The following is a 20,793-nucleotide window of genomic DNA, read 5'->3' on the forward strand; positions in this document are numbered from 1 at the left end:
TATGTTTGACCATCCCATACTTGGAGCCAACCAGCGCTCTGGATCTTGCCAGTAGTACATGATGACGTCAGATTTTGTGACGTTGCTCCGACTTTGCTTTTCAAACCGAAAGTCAGAAATCGCTCTGAAAAATGCAAAAATAACTAAATAACTAATAAATAAAATTAACCCTCTGGAGTCTGAGGCTGATTTGGGGCTTGGAGAAGTTTTGACATGCCCTGACATTTGTGCTTTTCTCAGTTGTTCATAAACATATAAATGACAAAAGTGTCATTACACTGTATTCAGCACAAACTAGGCTACCATAATATGTGAGGAACATGTATGTACATGTTTGTATATTTGAAGGAATAATGTTTATGCGTGGTTATTGAAAAAAAAAAAACTAAAAACTTAAGTCACTGAAATAAGGCCAAAAAAAGTATATTAAATCTGTGTTCACAAGACTTCTGGGTATTGGAGGTTGTAGACTAGAGTTTTTACTTCAGAATAATGTAAAAAAATATGCTGCCTACTCCTTCATATAAAACAATATATTGATTTAGTTTTTGTAAGACACTTTTTGTCAAGAAACACAGTATGCGTGGAGGCTTGAATCATCATGAATAATGGGTCATTTACACCTGAGAAGACAAAAGAATCACATAATAAGGACCTGAAATGACTTTTATATTAATGAGGCCTTTCAGTCAGGTAGGCTGTGAAAAAACCCTCTGTAATCATGTCTCAGCTCATCATAAACAGCAATACTGTGAAATATTATTACAATTTAAAATAATGGTATTATATTATATTCTTTAAAATATAATGTATTTCTGTGATGCAAAGTGTCTGAACAATTATGTTACCTCTATGGCATTTCATATAGGCTTTTAGCTTAAAAGCATTCACATTTGGAGAACTATTCAAAAAAATTAATATAAAGAAGAAAAGGAACCAGGAACTAACGGCATGTCTTCTAGAGATCGCCAACCATGGCTTTAACATCCAAATAAACACTTTTCAAGACAATAAATACACGATTGAGACAATGCATACAAGTATTGCCTCTGAAATTGCCTCTGAATAGCGCTGGCTCCGTGGGCGTGGCCTCATTAGCGGATAATGAGCTGAATCACAGTCTTCTGACATGGCTCTGTTTTCATACAGATTACATAAACACAGAATGTTTGTTTTCGATTTGACTTGCACAATTTAAAACCTGACATTTCAACGTTTCTTTAGACATAAGTGTCTTTTTTATTTTTATTTTTTTTCATTAGTATTCATAAGTTACAGTTCATTTTCTGAGAACTATCAGATTGGACTTCAGAGGGAGACGAGAGATCACGCATCATGTTAGTTTTCTTTATTTTACAAAAAGCACAACATTGTGTTTTTACTCTGAGTGTACACAAATAAAATAAGACATTATATAATTTCAATTGATATATTACTTATGTCTCTATGACAAGAAATGACGGAATATTTTAAAATCCTGCAAAAAGCGCCAGCGCGTTTTCAGACCTCAGGGAGTTAATGATTACCTTTAGTGTTTTCAATGATGTGCATCCTATAAATATTTGACCACAGCTCAAAAATTTGTTCTGGGGTTTCATGACCCTTTAAGTTTTCAGATTTTGCACCCTAGGACTTTTTTGTGTGTGTGTGTGTGTAGGTAATGGGCTGTTACATGTGTCTACCGAATTTCATACTTGTACATGAAATGTAGTGCGAAGGGCACTTAATTGAAATTTTGTAGGTGGTGCTATTGAGCCATTTTGCCAGACCTAATTTTGAAACCCATATCAGACATAAATTTTCACCACTTCTGAGCAGCTTCAAGCAGCGATGAAAGTGCCCTTGCACCCATGCCATTGCCATCCGGTGGCTTTAGGAAAACAGAGTATGGTGGGCAATATGCATTTAATTATATAAACATAGGAGGACAATGTCAGTCATTTGTATTTGCCACACTTTCTGCAATCAGCTGTGGGTGCTATAGGTTTGACTAAATTTTGGCATGTAGATGTCTTCAGGCCAGGGCACTTATGAAACAAGTGAAGTTTGAGGCAGATTGGACACTGTATGCTCAAGTTATGACGATAACAGCATGCTTTATGCTAACATGTTTTAGAATGTTTCTAGCATGTTTAGTACTCAATTGCATATTTTACAAGTCGTGCATCACAGTATTAAAAATGTCACTTCCTGCTGCCAGTGGATGGCACTATTACTATAAATGAATATTGTCATATAGATGTGTTCAAGGCAGGACTGTTCTCAAACGTGTGAAGTTTGGGGCAGATTGGACACTGTATGCCCGAGTTACAACAACTTCCTCTTTCATGGCATTAATTGCATACATTAGCACTTAACCAAGTGTTGCATGATTTAACGTGTTTCTAGCAAGTTTGGTACTTCATGGCATATTTAAATGTGTTTCACGGAGTGAATTACAGTGTAAAGCATGCCATTTCCTGTTACCAACAGGTGCCACTATGACTAACTGAATATTTGCATGTAGATGTCTTCAGGCCAGCACTGTAATAAAACATGTGAAGTTTGAGTCAGATCGGACATAGTATGCCCGAGTTACAACAACTTCCTGTTTCATGACAAAACATTGAACACTGAACACGGACACGCCCTTCAGCGAAAACTCAAGATCTTTGCAATTTAACATTGCTAGGGACTTTTTTGTTGGTATTGGGCTGTTAGATGTGTCTAACGAATTTCATACCTGTACGTGAATAGTAGCACGAAGGGCGCTTAATTGAAATTTTGTAGGTGGCGCTATCGAGCCCTTTTGCCCTCACTTCTGATGCATGTGCAAAATTTCATATGTTTTCAAGCATGTTTAGGCCCTCAAAAATGTGATTCATTTCAGAGAAGAGGAATAATTGACCAAGCAATTACAATAGGGTCCTCACAGCATCGGTGCTTGGCCCTAAATAACAGAGAGAGAGAGAGAGAGAGAGAGCAGAACTGTGAGATGAGGTGGAGATCTGAGTTCACAGAGCAGAAGCGTGTCACACTAACCTCAATGGCTCTGAACAGATGACAGAGAGAACTGATGAAGCCCTTAATGTAAGACACCGCTGACCCCTGCTGGAGGACACCGGAACTGTTCATCATCCCCCACCACAAACACACTGGAGAACTAGAACAACTGGCATCAGACACACCAGTGTTTGTCTAACCACACGCTCCTCAAAAACATCCCACTACAGAGCTGCTGCTGTTCCTTTAGCATGTGAGCAATTGTAATGTGTCTGCACGCACATCAGTGTCTGGTACTTTCACTTCAGGATCATCAGTTGGAAATATTTATCTTTTTTTTTTTTTTTTTTCATGTCTTCTGTTTGTTTGCATCATATCAGATCTACAGGAAGTGGTTTACAGGATGACATTTCATCAAAACACTGGAGTCCAGATGCAAGCCCAAAATCCACAGTTCGTGAACACACAGAGTCCACTACAAGCCCCCCATAAACGGCAGAAGCCCTTGAGGTTCCCCAGGTTTTTGACCTCTGACCCCACTGACACATAATTAAACCTCATGCTCTGCCTTTAAGCAGACATAGCTGAAATTTGAGCACACAGGAGCCCGCAGGCTGTTGCGACTCCTCAGACCCCATGAGGCCCCGTGTGAGGACATTTCAGCGTGACATGCTCAGGTGAGTCAGTGGCAGAGACAGAATATGATAAAAGAGCAATATTTACTATATTCATATTTCCTGATGCATTTTTTTTTTACCTTTATAAGGTCACACTTTTTTTTTTTTTACATTATTAAATATAAGTGTCACATTCTTTCATGCAACCATTATTTTCACTTACAACAATAAGACACTAAAGCTGTTACCAAGCAAAATCCAGCTCAGTTCTGGTAAGAATGGATTTACACTGCAATTATAAATAATGTTATGAAATGAATGCTTTTAACTGAACATTTAAAATATAAAATATGGAAACATTATTATTATTATTATTATTATTATTTATCTTTTTTTTATATATATATTAAACAAACTGCCAATAGGTGGCGGGAAGTCACTGTCATAATTCAATCATCCACTCAGTTCATCAAAGAATATGGATTCATTCAGTAATGAAACACTCATTGTGCTGTTCTGAGATGCAACGGTTCTGCTGTGGATTTGTTTCGAACTATTTCTGTTTGAAATATAGAGCAAAAACAATCAATATTGTGACTGATTGTAAGTCTGCTGTATAAAATTACAATAATGTGATGATGCGTCAAGAGCAAATGCAAGAGTTCACAGACAGTATGAAATGTCAATAGCGACCGCATTATGAAGGATGATTGGATATCTCTATTATTAACTTGTGTTTACTTCAAAAAAGGGCTTGACCAGCTAAAGAGAAACTGGTAGCCAGGCAACAGACAAGTGACCAATCCTGAGTGGTGACATCACCAAACGCATTCTACTGTACTAGCATGGATCGGCTAACAGTGCTTTGTAATAGTGCCGTGCCAAACCAGCTCAAGTAGAAAAGCAGCTGTTCTGTCCATCACTTCCTGTCCTTTGTCCACTATTCAATAAAAATAAAAGAATACATTAAAAAAAAAAAAAAGTACTAAATAGAGTAAAGCAGTGGTCGCCAACCCGTCGATCGCGATCGACCAGTCGATCTTCATCTCTGTTCCAGTAGCTCGCGAAAACAACAGAAATATGAGTGCAAAAATACATTACATTTCTCCAGTCTTTGTACTGTATTTTTGTATTTTCTGTTATTTTCGGGAGCTACTGAGACAGTGATAAAGGTAAATAGCCCTCATTATGTCTGAGTCTATAAACGGCCGTTAACAAAAGGCCAGAGATGCTGAAGCCTGACGCGAAGAGGAGAAAAGTCTGTAGCAGGTAGAGCAGCTCACTGTTCACGATGCTCGAAATATAGGAAGAAAATATAAATATTGAATTAGGAGTGAAGGGTTATATGAATGCATCTCTAAAAGGAATTACTGTCTTCAGAAAAAAATTCGATGGTAATGGCATTTTATTTTACTCTTACCTCTGAATAAAGTAGCTAATTATTAACGCATTTCAGCTTTATTTACAGCGGTAACCAAGGAAACGCTGTATCACTGCTGCTCCATAAGTGCCACCTGCTGTCAGAGAGTGAATTTGCGTCTCATTCAGCCTGCTGTTTTTGTTTAAAGCTTTTTTTTTGTGTAGCATATAATTTCAGAAAGATATAGTCAGACCGTTCTGTTTTTGCTTTAAATCTTGAAATTAAATCTCAATTAATTCAAATAAAAAAAAAACTGCTCATGCAATGTGATAGCATCTTTGTTTGGATTGTGATTAAAAAGCAGTGGTTCCCTCTAATTTTAAATGGCTATGTATTATTGTTTATAATAATAATAATAATAATAATAAATATTTGCAACCAGTATGAGAATCTGCCAATTTGCTTGTAAAAAATAAATAAATAAATCAGAATCTAAATTGGCCTAGAAAAAAATGTCTTTTTTTATCAAGTAGATCTTGTCTTTCATAAAGGTCGAGGTCAGGGATCTTGGGCTTAAAAAGGTTGGTGACCACTGGAGTAAAGTAAAATAAAGTAAAAAATAATGCCCAACACCTTAGATAACAGCAACAGCTAAATGACCCGCAGTCCAACAGAAGATGCAAGCAAGCAGTTAAATTAGATGAATGCCACATTCTGAAGGAGTTCCTATGTGAGCTCTTGGGTCTCAATAGTTTGGGGGAAAGGAGTGATAGGAAAGATGGAAAGTGAACAAGAGAGAACAAATGATTGAAAAAATGGCAGTGAACATACAGAGGGCAGGACGGAAGGATCATATGTGTTTGGAGAGGCTATGTCGAGGGCACAGCAGGTGGCATGTGGGCAGCACCTGTCCCTTCACCTGCAGCGAACATTTGAAGGCCACCTGGCAGAGAGGAATTGCCACAACATCCCATAATAAGCCTTCTGTTTGACCTGCTGTGAGCTGAGAGCCCCATTCAACACCAACCAATGCGGAAAGAAAGAAGAGAAAGAGAACTGTGCCACTCTCTGATTGTTCTGTTATGAAAGGGGCAGAAGGCAGACATGCTCCTGTTTAAGCTTAATTGTGACGGCGACGTGTTTGTCAAAGGGGAGACTGGAGAACCGTCTGCCAGCGTGCTCATCCACATAGTGGAGCACTACTCCAGAGCTGTGGCGCACAAACCAAAATTCAACTGTGTGACTGGTCAGCACATTTTCTAAGCCACTGCATAGCATGGCACAGAGGGGCGCAAGAGGCGGGACAGAGCACCCTGGAGAACTGATGAATGTGTGCACTACTCAGTGGTCACTATGCTGGCATGAAACTGGATAGAGGTTTTTTCTTTCATGATTTTTTTTTCTTTTTTTTTTTCTCTATAAGGGCAGAGGTCCATCACAGATTCAACAGGCATGAGACAGGATCAAAACTAAAAATATCCAGTGATCTTCAGACCTGCTGTTGCTGGACACACATACAAGTATCTGAAGAAATCAATACAACCTGAGAGAAACCATACAGACATACATTAGTATCAGTACAATCACATTGAGACTTCAACAATGAAGAGATGTAATGTTAGTGAAGAGAAAAGATCCTGCAGCATTCCAGACAAATATCTGGTAAAGGGCAGTCAGATATTTATAAAAATGACTTCAATGTAAACACTGCGGCAGCTACTACACTTACGATCAGTGATGAAGAACATCTGGAGATGTTTACAGGCTGAAGCCCATCAATTATGTGTCTCTTATTTACAGCTAGGTGTCCAGAGCTCGAGTAAACACAGCCGACCAGAGCAACGCTTTACCCTGTCTGAACCTGGCTGGACTCACCATCAAGTTCACACACTTGGTCTCATTCCAGTCTCAAGTCCACAAATAAGTCCTTTTGCATAATGACAGCACTTTTCTGCTCGTCATGGATCACAGTGGAGCTCAAGATGAGCCGACAAACCTGAGAGCTCAAATAGGACTAACAGTGCACTACTCAAACCCAACGGTAACTAACAGCAACTTCAGATCCACATCTCGCTCAAAATGCTCCTGAAAAAAATAAATATTTTTACTCATGGAGTCTGATGTAATCTGTGATATATGGTCAAATCAAAATCATTCTTAATGAGGCCTCCTTGATGTCCAACAGGCATACTAACGACCATGAATAGCATTAAATAAATAAAAACTAAAAGTGCCACATCAGTGGACAAGGTCGTTTCACATGCTGTCAATGTCCATCTTAGCCTGAGCTTACCACCGCAATCAATAATCCACCTGCAAATATCACCTTGAAAGCGAGGACTGGCAGCAGAGCAAATATTATTAACCCTCTGGAGTCTGAGGCTGATTTGGGGCCTGGAGAAGTTTTGACATGCTCTGACATTTGTGCTTTTTTCAGTTCTTCATAAACATATTAATGGAAAAAGTGTCATTACACTGTATTCAGCACAAACTAGGCTACAATAATATGTGAGGAACATGTATGTACATGTTTGTGTTTTTGAAGGAATAACATTTATGCGTGGTTATTGAAAAAACAAAAAACTTAAGTCACTGAAATAAGGCCAAAAAAAGTATAGTAAATCTGTGTTCACAAGACTTTTGGGTATTGGAGGTTGTAGACTAGAATTTTTGCTTCAGGGTTATGTAAAAATTATGCTGCCTATTCCTTCATATAAAACAATATATTCATTTAGTTTTTGTAAGACACTTTTTGCCAAGAAACACAGTATGCGAGGAGGCGTGAATCACCACTGAAAATGGGCCATTCTCACCTGAGAAGACAAAAGAATTGGATAGTAATGAGCTGAAATGACTTGCATATTAATGAGGCATTTCAGTCAGGTAGGCTGTGAAAAAAAAAACCTTCTGTGATGTCTCAAGCTCATTATGATATATGAAACATACAGAAAAATATTATTACAATATAAAGTAATGGTTTTATATTATACTTTAAAATATAATGTATTTCTGTGATGCAAAGAGTCTGAATATAGGCTTTTAGTTTAAAAGCATGCACATTTGGAGAAATATTGGATTCTCATATGCTTATGTCAATTTTCTATACAGAGGAGTTATTTTTATTTAATATTCACTGTCATTACTATGAGCGCTGGTGTTTTCAATTCATCCTTGAAGTCGGAGGGCGCTCTGTGCATTTTTAGTCCACAAATTCATCTAAAAGAAGAAGAGGCTATTCCATGAATGGAGTTTCCAATTCATACAGCAGCAGGAGGGCGCTAAAGAAACAAAAACTCATCTAAAATTCATCCATAGAAGAAAAGTAAACAGGAAGTAACTGCATGTCTTCTAGAGATCGCTAACCATGACTTTTACATCCATATAAACACTTTTCAAGACAATAAATACACGATTGAGATGATGAATGCATGTATTGCCTCTGAATTTGCGTCTGAATAGCGCTGGCTCCGTGGGCGTGGCCGCATTAGCGGATAATGAGCTGAATCACAGTCTTCTGACATGGCTCTCTTTTCATACAGATTACATAAACACAGAAGGTTTGTTTTCGATTTGACTTACATGATTTAAAACCTGACATCTTAACGTTTTTTTGGACATAACCTGGAGGCTCAAACTTAATCTAATCTTCATGTTCATCACTCCACCATATATTCCACCATTGGACTGGACTTAAAGTCACTTCAGTGTCCGTGCAGCAGACAATATAACCACAAAGAGAGAAAGACAAAGCAACAGCACTGGAAGCTGATGTAGATCACAAAGTGCAGGCCAGCAATGATGCAAATCTGCCTAGATTCCAACTGAATTGAAACATACTGAGTCATTCTGGTCTGCGCTACTAACGATCCTAAAGAACAGCATGTGCATACACAGCACAGACTCACACAGCTCCCTTCTTGAGGAAAAAAAACCCTGTATGGGTTTTTGTCATTCATTTTTATAACATATCACACAAGCAAGAGAGCATGATTGTAAACGTAATATTGATTTTATACAACAGTTCAATACAATAGAAGTTATTATTTGGTGACTTATATTTTAGCAGCTGTTTGTTTTTGCTCTATATCCCAATAGAAAATAGTTGCAAACAAAGCTGCAATATAAGCATTCCAAGTATATGAAAAACACTCACACTCTCTCATTTGCATCATTCAGATCCACCGCTCACTCTATGCTATATTTCAAATCAGATTTGACATTTTAAAACAGACTGAATCAATCCTTAAATATCTGCCCAGAGTTCAGTGGAAATTAAATAAATACTCAGTTAGGTGACACCACTGAAAATTAAGATTCAGTGTGGGATCAGGAGGAGAGCAATAGCAGCTCAAGGCTAAGACATATATAATGTGAGAGAAAAAGAGACACATAATTAGGACATTATTATTAACATCACTAGTTTATTTGGTCTGTACTACTGCAGAACCACATCGGTCCAATCACAGTCCACCTCTAGAATAATGTCACTGCTGTGTATTTGAATTCAGCAAGTGTCATCCAGGTGCACTGGCGGCAAATGTCTAAACATGCTTAGAATGTGATTAATGAGCTCCAGAAACTAAAAGCTTTTGCTCATACATTTAAAACAAATATGTAGTGCTAAGTATAAATATTTGTGAATATTTTATTCATACTTTATTATAATACAGAGCCAATCACTGATTGATAATGCCATTGCGTCACCGCAGCTGCAGTTCCCATAGAAACCTGAGACTCATGCTTAGGACTGCCCATGCGCATTAGCTTGTCTAGCCTGAAAAAAATAAGCTTCTTTTTTAATGCTATTTGAGCATAAGAAACAACATTTATGGGACAGTTCATGTTAGATTTTGTAGCTGATTTGAAATATGTTATTTCATTGTGAGTCCACCAAGCAGTTTATGAGATTTCAGTATTCCGCCATTTAGATAGACTTGGTCTTGGATGCCCGAAATAGCTGCCCGGAGGCGTTGCAAATATGCCTGCCGAGTGAACAGACTTTCCTTGAAAGGGACTTTGATAGTACTGAAGGTTCTGTCAAATGTAGACGGTCAAAATTAGGAAATGTGTGGAGCACATGTGTCTGCTACTGTGTCACCCCGATCACTCACACAGGAACAGAGAAACACAAACACACGTTGCTCAATGCAGTTCAGATGTGACTTACTGATGCTCAAACACCACAAACTTTCTCTTGTCATGAGATGATTTTCTCTCGATCCGGAAGACCACTAACGGCCTGCTAACATGTCCAACTGACAGGGAGACACGTGTAGTATTCCGTGATCACTCTGATTTCAGGACTTAAGAGTCACACGGTCAAACTCACCCTGGAACGACTGTCTGGCTCTCTCCACCAGCTCCTCTATGGGGTAACTGGCCAGATCCCCTCTGGCATGTTTGGTTTTGCAGTACGTGCAAGCGTTCAGACAGCTGTGGGAGAGAGAGGAGATCATCAACATCATGAGACATTACATACAACTAAGTATGACACTGAATGCCAACACATCTGAAAACTTGGTAGATTTCACCACTGACTGCAGAGCAATCATTTTCCATAATATTTTGATTTGCAAAATACAAACATAAATGTAAGTTGTCAGGGTGTGGTCTGAGTGGTGCTCCAATTGATTGGCTACCGATCGCTAACGGCTGATAATCGCTTCTAATGTCTCAATCGGCGATCACTCAATTTGCCAGTCTCAGAAAACAATGTCATGCTTATAATGCATAAAGACATGCCCCTGCCATGAGAGGTATGGCATATATGACATGCTTGCAGCGGCACAGTCTCAATCTATTTCCGGACCAAGTAAAATAATCATAATGCTGAAAGTGAGGTACAATTCACACAACTTAAATAAATAACTTTTGACAAATCAGTAACTTGAAAACTTTCTGTGAGATGTAATTTCACAAACAGCATGAGTGAATCAAAGCGCTCTCTCTCTCTCTCTCTCTCTCTCTCTCTCAAAATGCAGAGATGGCAACACCACCACTATAAAATATATATCGTGTCTGCACTATTACACTACACATGCTCCACAGATAAAACTAAATGAGAATTAATGGGATCACTGCTGCATTTAAGTGTTAAACTACAGTGTGCACTAGGCCATTAAGTAGCAAAATGCAGAAAATGTACAAAAAAAAAAAAAAAGCCTCACTTTGGCTCTATGTTTGTTGTTTTCCTGCACAAGTTTGGCACAGAGGTAAAGAGTCTTTTGTCTATGCATTTCAGACCACTTATCAATAAGCATCTGGCAGGAGGACAGTGGGATGGATGGAAAATCTTTTTGCTGTTTGTTTGCAAGAGAACTTTGCTGAATGAGCTCCACCGAGAATCCTACTAGACAGAGGCTTTGAGCCTTGAGCGCTGCCTCATCTTTCATCACCACTGTTGATGAAGCCCTCTCCAGCTCACTTCAAACAGCAACAGAGACACCGGCTCCGCCATGGGCCAAATCTCTGACAGGATGTCAGGCCGTCGTCCAAGAGCTCAGAGGAGAGAGTTCAAATCGCTGCACTGCCATGAGGAGTATCATTAGATTCAGAGAGAACAGCATCCAGCATTACTTCCCCTCTAGCTAACATCTTCCGGAAAAGCTGAGTGCCTGAGTTCAGTGTCTGTGGATCCTCATTACTGTGCTTAAAGTTGGAGCTTGTTTCTTGGTGTAGCCACAGGTTTAACACATACACACATCTAAATGTGTAATGGATATATGAGCATGTTGATATTTGTCCCAAACTACTGTCTGCATATGTAGCTCCCTTCTAATGCAGCATTCTCCATCAAATCAGACCTCATAAGTGATTTTTAATGATCTACTTGGGCAACAACTACAAAAAAACTGCAAAACACAGGGGATTCACAAAATGTATTAGAGTTTGATGTTAACGTGTTGCTAAGTTAGCAATGCAATACAATAATAAGAAATAGAACACACAAATGTGAGATTTAAATTAGACTCAAATATTTAAAAATAATAATAATAATAATTTGGTACTGCATTGGAGCACATAACCAAACATCATCCAAATGGATATATATGGAAATGTATGAGTATGATTGATGTCTTAAAAAAAACTGTCACTGCAGCAGAGTGAGTTGTCTACCTACACAGCATCTCACCATCATAGTGCTCCTAATGAACCATCAGAAACAAGCCCAAATGTAAGGTGACATCACACATTTCATTCACAGATAGGGTTATGCCAAAAAGCACTGCAACAGATTTTCATTCAAGAGGGCGGCTCACTGGGGTTTGACATCATACTGCTGTTGGTATAAACAATTGATAATCGCAGTGAGTCAAGAAACATATTTCTCTAACTTCATGAGCCCAACCACTAAATGCTGGTCTTCAATGGTTTGATGGATTACACATGCTTACGGGAAGGCTTCATTGTCTCAAAGTGAACAAGAGTATAAAATATCAGAACAAGAGAAGTGAATCAAAAGAGGATGCTTGTCTATTGAGTGAAAATAAATTTGGCTTTGTAAAGATCTTCTGATAGTGCTAGAGTCAAATAAATCTTAACTAACTAAATATCATCACCTAAAGCCAAAAGACCAGGATCAAGACATAATTCCCCCCATCTAGATTCCCCAACAAGTATTTTAACACAGAGGACCAAGACAGACATCCTTTCTGTTTGCTGAAAACCCTCTTAAAGGGATAGTTCTCTCAAAAAATAAATAAATAAATAAATAAATAAAAATGTGTCATTTACTAACCCTCATGTTGTTCCAAACACGTATGACTTTCTTCTGTTGAACACAAAAGAAGATATTTTAAAGAATGTTGGTAACCAGACAGTTGACGGTAGTCATTTACTGCCATAGTATTTTTTTTTTTTTTTTTTACTATGGAAGGCAATGGCTACAGTCAACTGTTTGATTAGCAACATTCTTTAAAATATCTTCTTTTGTGTTCAACAGAACAAAGAAACTCATACATGTTTGGAAAAGCTTGAGCGTGAGTAAATGATGACAGAATATTTATTTTTGGGTGATCTATCCCTTTAAATGAGCCATGAACTGAGAAATAAAATTTCCCTTGAGCATTTGACATGTAAGAGGTCATCATACTATAAGAATATCCTTTAAGTTTCAGAACTGAAAACTTCCTTGTTAGTCCAAAAAAGCGCTTTTATTGTAACCAAGCCCAGATAACGACTCGTTGTGGAATGTGACTGGATAGGTGAAAGACCACCTCTGCAGAAGAAAGCTGAAAGAAATAAGAAAGAAGTAGAGCGATACAGGACTAAAATAACATTACCTTTCAAAGGATCCTAATAATGGGATAATAAATATGGGTTTATTTTCAACAATGTGAATGTCTCAGTTGAGCATTATTTATTTGTATTCTGTACATTTCACCGTGGATTCTTTGGTAAATCAGTCACATTTCGGCACAGGCTTTGCAAACAGATTTACAATACAGAGTTACAATATGGACTCGGCTGTAATGCAACAACATGTAAGTAACTTAATTCTAATGCTTGATCTGTGACTACTGATTTGACTAGTAATGATTCATGTACAGTCAGATGTCTATGTGTCAGTAAATCAAACCAGTGACTAAACGGTCAACTTCACTTTGTTTTTCTTATTGGGATGAAAATAATTATTTAAACTGCGATTAAATTATATATAGAAAGCGATCAAAGAACGCTCCCTTTTCAATCTCTGGAGCTATCAATCAAACAGCGCACACTAGAGCTGTCAATCAATCACTGGGTTACTGAGTGACTGAATTCTGGACTCTCACCAAAACTCCCATTATATTCAATGAATCTCTTAGTTGCATCGTGTGTGCACTGTTAGTTATGATGAAAGCATTTGTTAGTGTACAAAAATTGAGTTGCAATGACAAGATGACTGCATTCATACACTCAACATGTCTGTGATCGGCAACAATGTTCATGACTGCAACCTGTCATGCTACAATCTAAATATAATGCCATAGATCTACACGTAATGCTATAATCATCACTTTTCACGATTAGTTAAACTTGAGAGCTGTAATAGTAAAAAGGTGCTAAAAGTTTGAGAGAGTATAACTTAGGTATTTCATATACAAATATATCAGCCAATCACAGTAGTGGGCGTTTACACTGAAGTCTCACAGCAGACACGGCCCTTGAAACAGAGCATTCAAATCAGAGGGTAGGAAAAATGCCTCTTTCTAAATTGACAATTTTTGATGTAGAAATCATATTAACATTATAAGTGCACCCAGGGAAACAATAAAACAATAGAAGTAAAATAAAACAAAACACACTTCAAGACACCTTTAAAGACAAACAACCGAATAGCCCGGCTTTGAAATCACACAATTTTTAGCAGTCTACGTCTATATCCCAGCACTCCAACAAATTAAATCGTCATTGCAGAAGAGGGGGACATCATATGACATTGCCTCAAAGAAAACGGGCACAGATGGGTCCTCTAAATCCCCTACATTCACAGATCTGACTGAAGCCCCCTACACTGTAAATGGGTCTGCACCGGGGACCGTTTTAATGTTAGACCAACAACATGGATCAAACTTTAGTCCCAATGGGTATGATGTCCCTATGCAACACTTTCAAATTAAACCAATTCACATCTACCTTTGCTCTGCTCCACACGGCCCCTGACAGGAGGTCGCAACACGCTGACCTATTAAAAGAAGCCAGACCACAGTCACTCATTGCGAGGGTTGACACTATAATGTATGCTGGACTGCATTCTGGGTAATCTATTTACTTGAAGTCCTGCCTTAGACAATTCCAGGAAAATGTTGCCTTAGTAATAGCAGAGCAAGATACAGCGAAGAGAGACGGCCGACAAAGTGAGGCACTTGAAGTGTTCGAAGGGTTCGATGTCTTCAGAATCCAAGATGGTCCGTTCAGTGCTGCTCTCTCACTACATTTATCATGCCAGCATAACATGCTTTCATCCACAGATACCCGTCTAAGCTGAGATGCATTCACATTATTGATGCAGGTGCTACATGATTTCATTATTGATGGATGCATGAACGCAAGAACAATCGCAGACATGCCACAAGATCCCTCAATGCCAGCCACCAAGTGCAAGTGTAAAAGAACTTGTAAAGCTTGTAGAGCTCCTCAATGGAGTTTACTACAGGATAATATCCCAAATGCGATATGCATTTTACAACAGCATGCAATAGGCCTATATGAATGGTTTTAATAGGCTACTACACAATGTTGCGAAAACTCAAAGTTTTAGGTCAACACATATAGCAGTGAATAGACTGGGCACGCAACTGTTACTTACGTGACTTGCTTGATGTTAAAAAGAGTTATTAACCACAATAAGTTGGAGAAAACAACTCCTTGCGGTCTTGCGCTGTCTGCCACACACACCCGAAGCACACGCACAAGCCACCTCTCTGACAGTGTGTGATGCCTTCAGTTCTGTTTCATGCCTTATTGCACTTGAATTCTCAAATACACACATGTAAACAGTCGGTTATGTCTTAAGTGAATGTTATTAGTTTAGAAAGAAATTGGATGCATTTCAGTAGGATCTGTGGCTGTGCATTGGGTCTTAAAGGCACAGCAACCTAAAACAGTAAGCCTGCTGCTGTCTGTCAAACAAGAAAAGATAGAGAAATCCACCTACTACTCTTGACCTTTGTAGCTTTATTATGAATCAATGTATAGGCTGTATGTATCATGTGAAGACTATGCAGTGTTTTAGATTTACATTTGATCATTCAGTTTCTGTATTGTTTCTTACTTGAATGCTATTTCAAGACATAATTTGTCCTATTGCATTTGTGCTATTGTTTGTAGTTCTTATTTAAAAAAAAAAAAAAAAATAATAATAATAATAATAATAATAATCACCCACCCCTAGTTTCAGGTGTTTTTGTTTACCTGGATGTTCTTGATGTTAAGATTTAGGTTGACATAGCTATATATTATCGAGCAAAGAGTTTTTAGTATTTAATTAAATATTGACCTTTTTTTGTTGTTTGTTTGTTTGTTTGTTTGTTTACATTGATGTTAAAATTACATTGTCAGATTTGTAATGCTAAAACACTTCTGGTCACTTAATTTTAAGTTTTTAAATATTCTTAAATATAATTTACATACATACATTTATTTATTTTTACATAAATCAATATCATATCGCGTATTGAATATTGCATTATTTAACAAGTTATCCCATATCCAATTTTCCTCAATATTGCACAGCCTTACTATTTGTACTGACTATATTTGGTATGGTCTGGTTTGGTCTTTCGGTTTGGCATGCATGTGTACCCAATTAATGCAGCATTGCTTTAATAAAAACCTCTGACATCAACAGCAAAAGACATGGGAAGTGTTTTCACCTCCTCATTAAATTGATGAGTCTGCTTATTTTGCTATCACGGCAAAGTTGTAAGTTTAACTGCTTCAAGAACCACAAAGTTACTATCTCTCCACTATGAAAAGGCATGAAGCGCTCTCTCTCTCTCTCTCTCTCTCTCTCTCTCTCTATATCTCTCTCTATCTCTCTCTCTCTCTCTCTCTGTGTGTGTGTTTGTGTGTGTGTACTTGTCTACCTATCAAACAGGGGACATTGGTGTCGAAACATTCACAAACAGGGGACCACCAAGCAAAGAGGGGACATTTTTCAGGTCCCCACTTTGTCATGCTTTAAATCAACAATCTAGGACCATAAATGAAGTGGGCTTCATCCAGTCTGAGCTAACTAAAGAAACCTCTAGCTAAGTACGTCATGGCCTTGCAAGCTTTTAAAAAATGAGCCTAGCTAAAGGAAGATTTTGTCAACCTTAGGCAGTTTTTAAAAGACGGATTTGTTTGGAGAGGGCACAGCTTGAGCCAGACCAAGATAACACCAGAGGGTGTTTGATCCCCAAAACATAGATATAAAACAGACCTTCTTCTTCTGAGTGACCTCTGACCAGGTGACAACATGGAATTTATGGTGAGAGGAAGAGCAACGGCAACCTCTGAACCAAGGGCGATACCTAACTGGTCAGAACCTCTCAAAGAGGTTACGAACAAAGAATCAGACGATGACGAGAAGAAGTTGACGAGTAGATCAGATGATGATCAAGGTCAGATGAAAATGGCTTACCAGCTTCATTCAATCCATCTAACTACTCTCGTCCCACTTACTTTGCTTTCTTTTCCATTGAGAGTCTCATGTTCTAAGTTTTGTCGCAAAGTTCAGTCAACGACTCTACAGTCTTTGCCCGCCTCAAAACTTCAAACTTCAGCCATGTGGAAGACTCCATTCACTCCATCCATTCCACACCCACGTGATTGTCTTTTAAAGAAAACGTCAATCCAGACATGATAAGACCTTCAGCAAATCAACAAACCCAGGAATCCCCCTTCTCCCAGCCAAAAATGCTGACAAAGGGAATATCCATTTAAAGACACAAACTACAGACGCAAGTATACCTCCAGATTCTAGTCGAACTGGTGCATTGATATAAATGCAATAACCCCGCCTAAGAAATTATAGAAGGGTTAAATTAATGATTAATGGTTCGTTCAGACACTGTTTTACAAAGTGCATAAATGGCTAGAAAAAATTTCATCATTTAACTCTCTTAAAACACATTCATTCCTTGCTTTCTTTCTTTCTGCAACACGCGTGAATGTGTGTGTGTTAGAGGTCTACAAAGACGACCCGAGACCCGGGACACGTACGGGTTCGGGACTATATTATTTAAATTGTCAGCCGGGTCCGGGTCAGATCCTAATCTATTAATTCGGTTCCCGGGTCTGATTAACATTGTGTGTATACCCGAGCCGATCTGATTCTGAGATCACCCAGCCATGTTGGGAGTCAGTCAGCGCTGTGCGTGTTTTGTAACTTGCAAAGTATGAGCCGGGAAATAAGGAGAAAAAACACGAGTGACCCTAGCCATCAGAAGCAGAGCAGGCGGAGTTAATGCAAGTGAACAGTGATCACCGAGTTTTACTATTCCTATTGTGTGCAACAGTAATGCAAACAAACTTCAAATCTCAAGAACTGCTTGTAGCATTGCACATTCGCATTTAAATAACATAGCCCATTTCAAATCATTAACAAAATATGAACTATCACACAAATGTTTTCTGTGACGCTTAAAGCTTATGTTTCAGGTTGCTCCAGCTAACTTGCATGTCTCATGCGAGCGCACTTTCTTTCTCCTGTTTTTATAATAACATTACACTCAAAAAAATGGTTTTGCAGCACTGTTGGTTTTACCCCAATCTGTTTTGTTAAAATAACACACATACATTTCTTTTCCCACCAAAACACTATTGTATTGCGTTTCATTAACTGAAACTGTGCCAATTTCCACTATACTTAATTATCAGTCGTTAAACCAATGTAAAGTGTTTAAGTTCGCGATTCAAAAAAACGGATGTGACGTCTTCCAACGCATTTGATGAAGATGGTGTGAAGGAGGTGGCAAGGTGAAGGGCGTCAGACGTCAGTCAGTGAAGTAAGAAAATAAAGTTAATCTAAAGGCAAAGTCTTTAATTTCTGTTAGTGTTTCGCAAAGTCTGCTCTGGGATGTTTTTAATATATTGACTATCGAATATTGTGTTAAACTTATTGCGCCATTAATGGATTATTCCATGCGATTGAAAGATGCGTGTTTATTTATACTTGTGAAAAGTGGATGATTCTTTAGTGTAAAACGCTTAATGTGAAAAAGTTTTATGTGGCTTCATGCACTAAGACAGTGATATTAAAAGTTACAACTCAGTATGCACCATATTAATAAACTAAATGTGCAGATGAATCCATCATATGAATGCAACGCGCTTAGTTAACATAAACGTCGTTCATATTCTAGGTTAATCTGCACGAATAGCATGTGGTTTAGGCTATCATCATCATCAGAATTTGATATTTTTAGATTGCTGTTTCGGTATTAATAGTTATGTTAAGCGTGTAAAACATGGGAGGAAAATGCTTATCGTGTAACTAAACGCATTGCGTTCATATTTTGGGCTCATCTGCTTTTATTGGAATTGTGTTTCAGAGTTTGTTCTTTATCACAGTCTTAGTATATTAAGGCCTGGTTTCACAGACAGGGCTTAGGCTAAACCAGGATTAGGCATTATTTCAATTAGGGCATTGCAGCTTTGTGCATCTTTAGATAAAACAATGACATCCACATATTTTAAGATGTATCAGTACAATTTGCTTTCAGTTAAAACAGCTAAAATATGTATTTTAATCTGTGATAATAGGGTAAAGCGTTTTATCTCCTAAAACCTCCCAGTGTAGTTTCTAAGCTGTGCAAGTCCCAGTAAAATTGTCTGAAGCTCTGAAGCAAGTGCAATAATGCCACATTCACCTTGCAGATGCATACATTTTGACATTTTATCTGATATTACTTTTTTATGACAGTTTTTCATCATGGTTTTTGGAGTTTGTCACTGTCTTTGGTGAAATAAAGGAATGTCACAAGTTTATTGAAGGAGAAAATGGCGTTTTGGCTAAGGTAAGTGAAGCACTGTATTTGTCTTTTTAGGTTTTAATAAAAGTAGTTAGTTAGAACCCATGGCTTGGCTCAATAAAACTGATAAAGCTGCTCTTCATAACGTTTTTGTTTTAAATTTATCCCATTGGTGTCAACATTTGTTGTCAAGCTGGATGGATACTCTGGAAAACTGATGTTTGCAAATTGAGGAGTCGTCCTTGGACAAAAAAAATAAACATCTCTTGGTGCCCACTATACAGGTATGAAGAACTACACTCAACAAAACCTTGAATTAAAGCGTTAGTTTACCCAAAAATTAAATTTCTGTCATTACTCACCCTCATGTCGTTCCACACCGGTAAGACCTTCATTCATTTTCAGAACACAACTTAATATATTTTTGATGAAATCTGAGGGTATCTCATCTACTCATAGGCAGCAACATCATAACACCTTTTGACGTTCAGAAATGTAGTTAAAAACATGGTTAAAATAGTCAACGTGACTGCAGTGGTTTAACCTTAATGTTATGAAGCGACGGGAATACTATTTTTGCGCAAAAACAGAAATAATGACTTTATTCAACAATTTAAACTGTTGTCATACGTAGTGAACTCACTGCAGACTGACTTGTTTAGGTCCGAATAACAGCTCGTTATTGGCTGACTCCAGTGTCAGCATCAAATGCACGTGTTCAGCTTCAGCCTATACTAAGTTGGCATTCGGATGTAAACAAGGATGACAGTTCCAATTGTTGAATAAAGTCATAATGTTTTTGTTTTTGACCACAAAAAGTATTCTTATCGCTTCATAACATTAAAGTTGAACCACTGCAGTCACATGGGCTACTTTAACCATATTTTTAACTACCTTTTTGGACGTCAAAAGGTGCAATGACGTTGCTGCCTTTGAGTGGATCAGATACCCTGGGATATCAGCAAAAATATCTTAATTTGTGTTCAGAAGATGAACGAAGATCTTACTGGTGTGGAACGACATGAGTAATAAATGACAGAAATTTAATTTTAGGGTGAACTAACCCTTTAAAACAATATTCTCTCACTGGGGTTAGCATAAAAAAGCATAAAAAACAGATATAAGATTGTTTATTACCATGATAAATACAATAAATGCAAAGTAACTGACAGATGTTACATGTATAACACTATTGTTAATGGACAATGTTCTGCAGAATTTAGCTCTAACTTACCCCAGCGCAACAGCCTGAAAGTTTAAATCTTTGTTCTTATTTGAAAATTCCAAAAAACATTGATGGTTCAGGTGCATTTAATTTGGGTCGAGCTAAACTCCACAGAACAGTCCCTCTAGGAGCAAGCTTTCACACCCCTGATGTAAAGCATGAGGAGGA

General features: G+C 37.9%; 1 protein-coding gene across 1 annotated transcript in view; it reads right to left on the reverse strand.

The window, feature by feature from the left end:
• cdkal1 (CDK5 regulatory subunit associated protein 1-like 1) overlaps positions 1–20,793 on the reverse strand; it is a 472,612-nt gene that overhangs the window by 222,539 nt on the left and 229,280 nt on the right. Inside the window, exon 8 of the mRNA XM_067400691.1 lies at positions 10,289–10,392. Within this exon, the coding sequence (XP_067256792.1) occupies positions 10,289–10,392 (104 nt within the window). The remainder of the gene's footprint in view (positions 1–10,288; positions 10,393–20,793) is intronic.

Source organism: Chanodichthys erythropterus, chromosome 2, assembly GCF_024489055.1.
Source record: "Chanodichthys erythropterus isolate Z2021 chromosome 2, ASM2448905v1, whole genome shotgun sequence".
NCBI lineage: Eukaryota > Metazoa > Chordata > Actinopteri > Cypriniformes > Xenocyprididae > Chanodichthys > Chanodichthys erythropterus.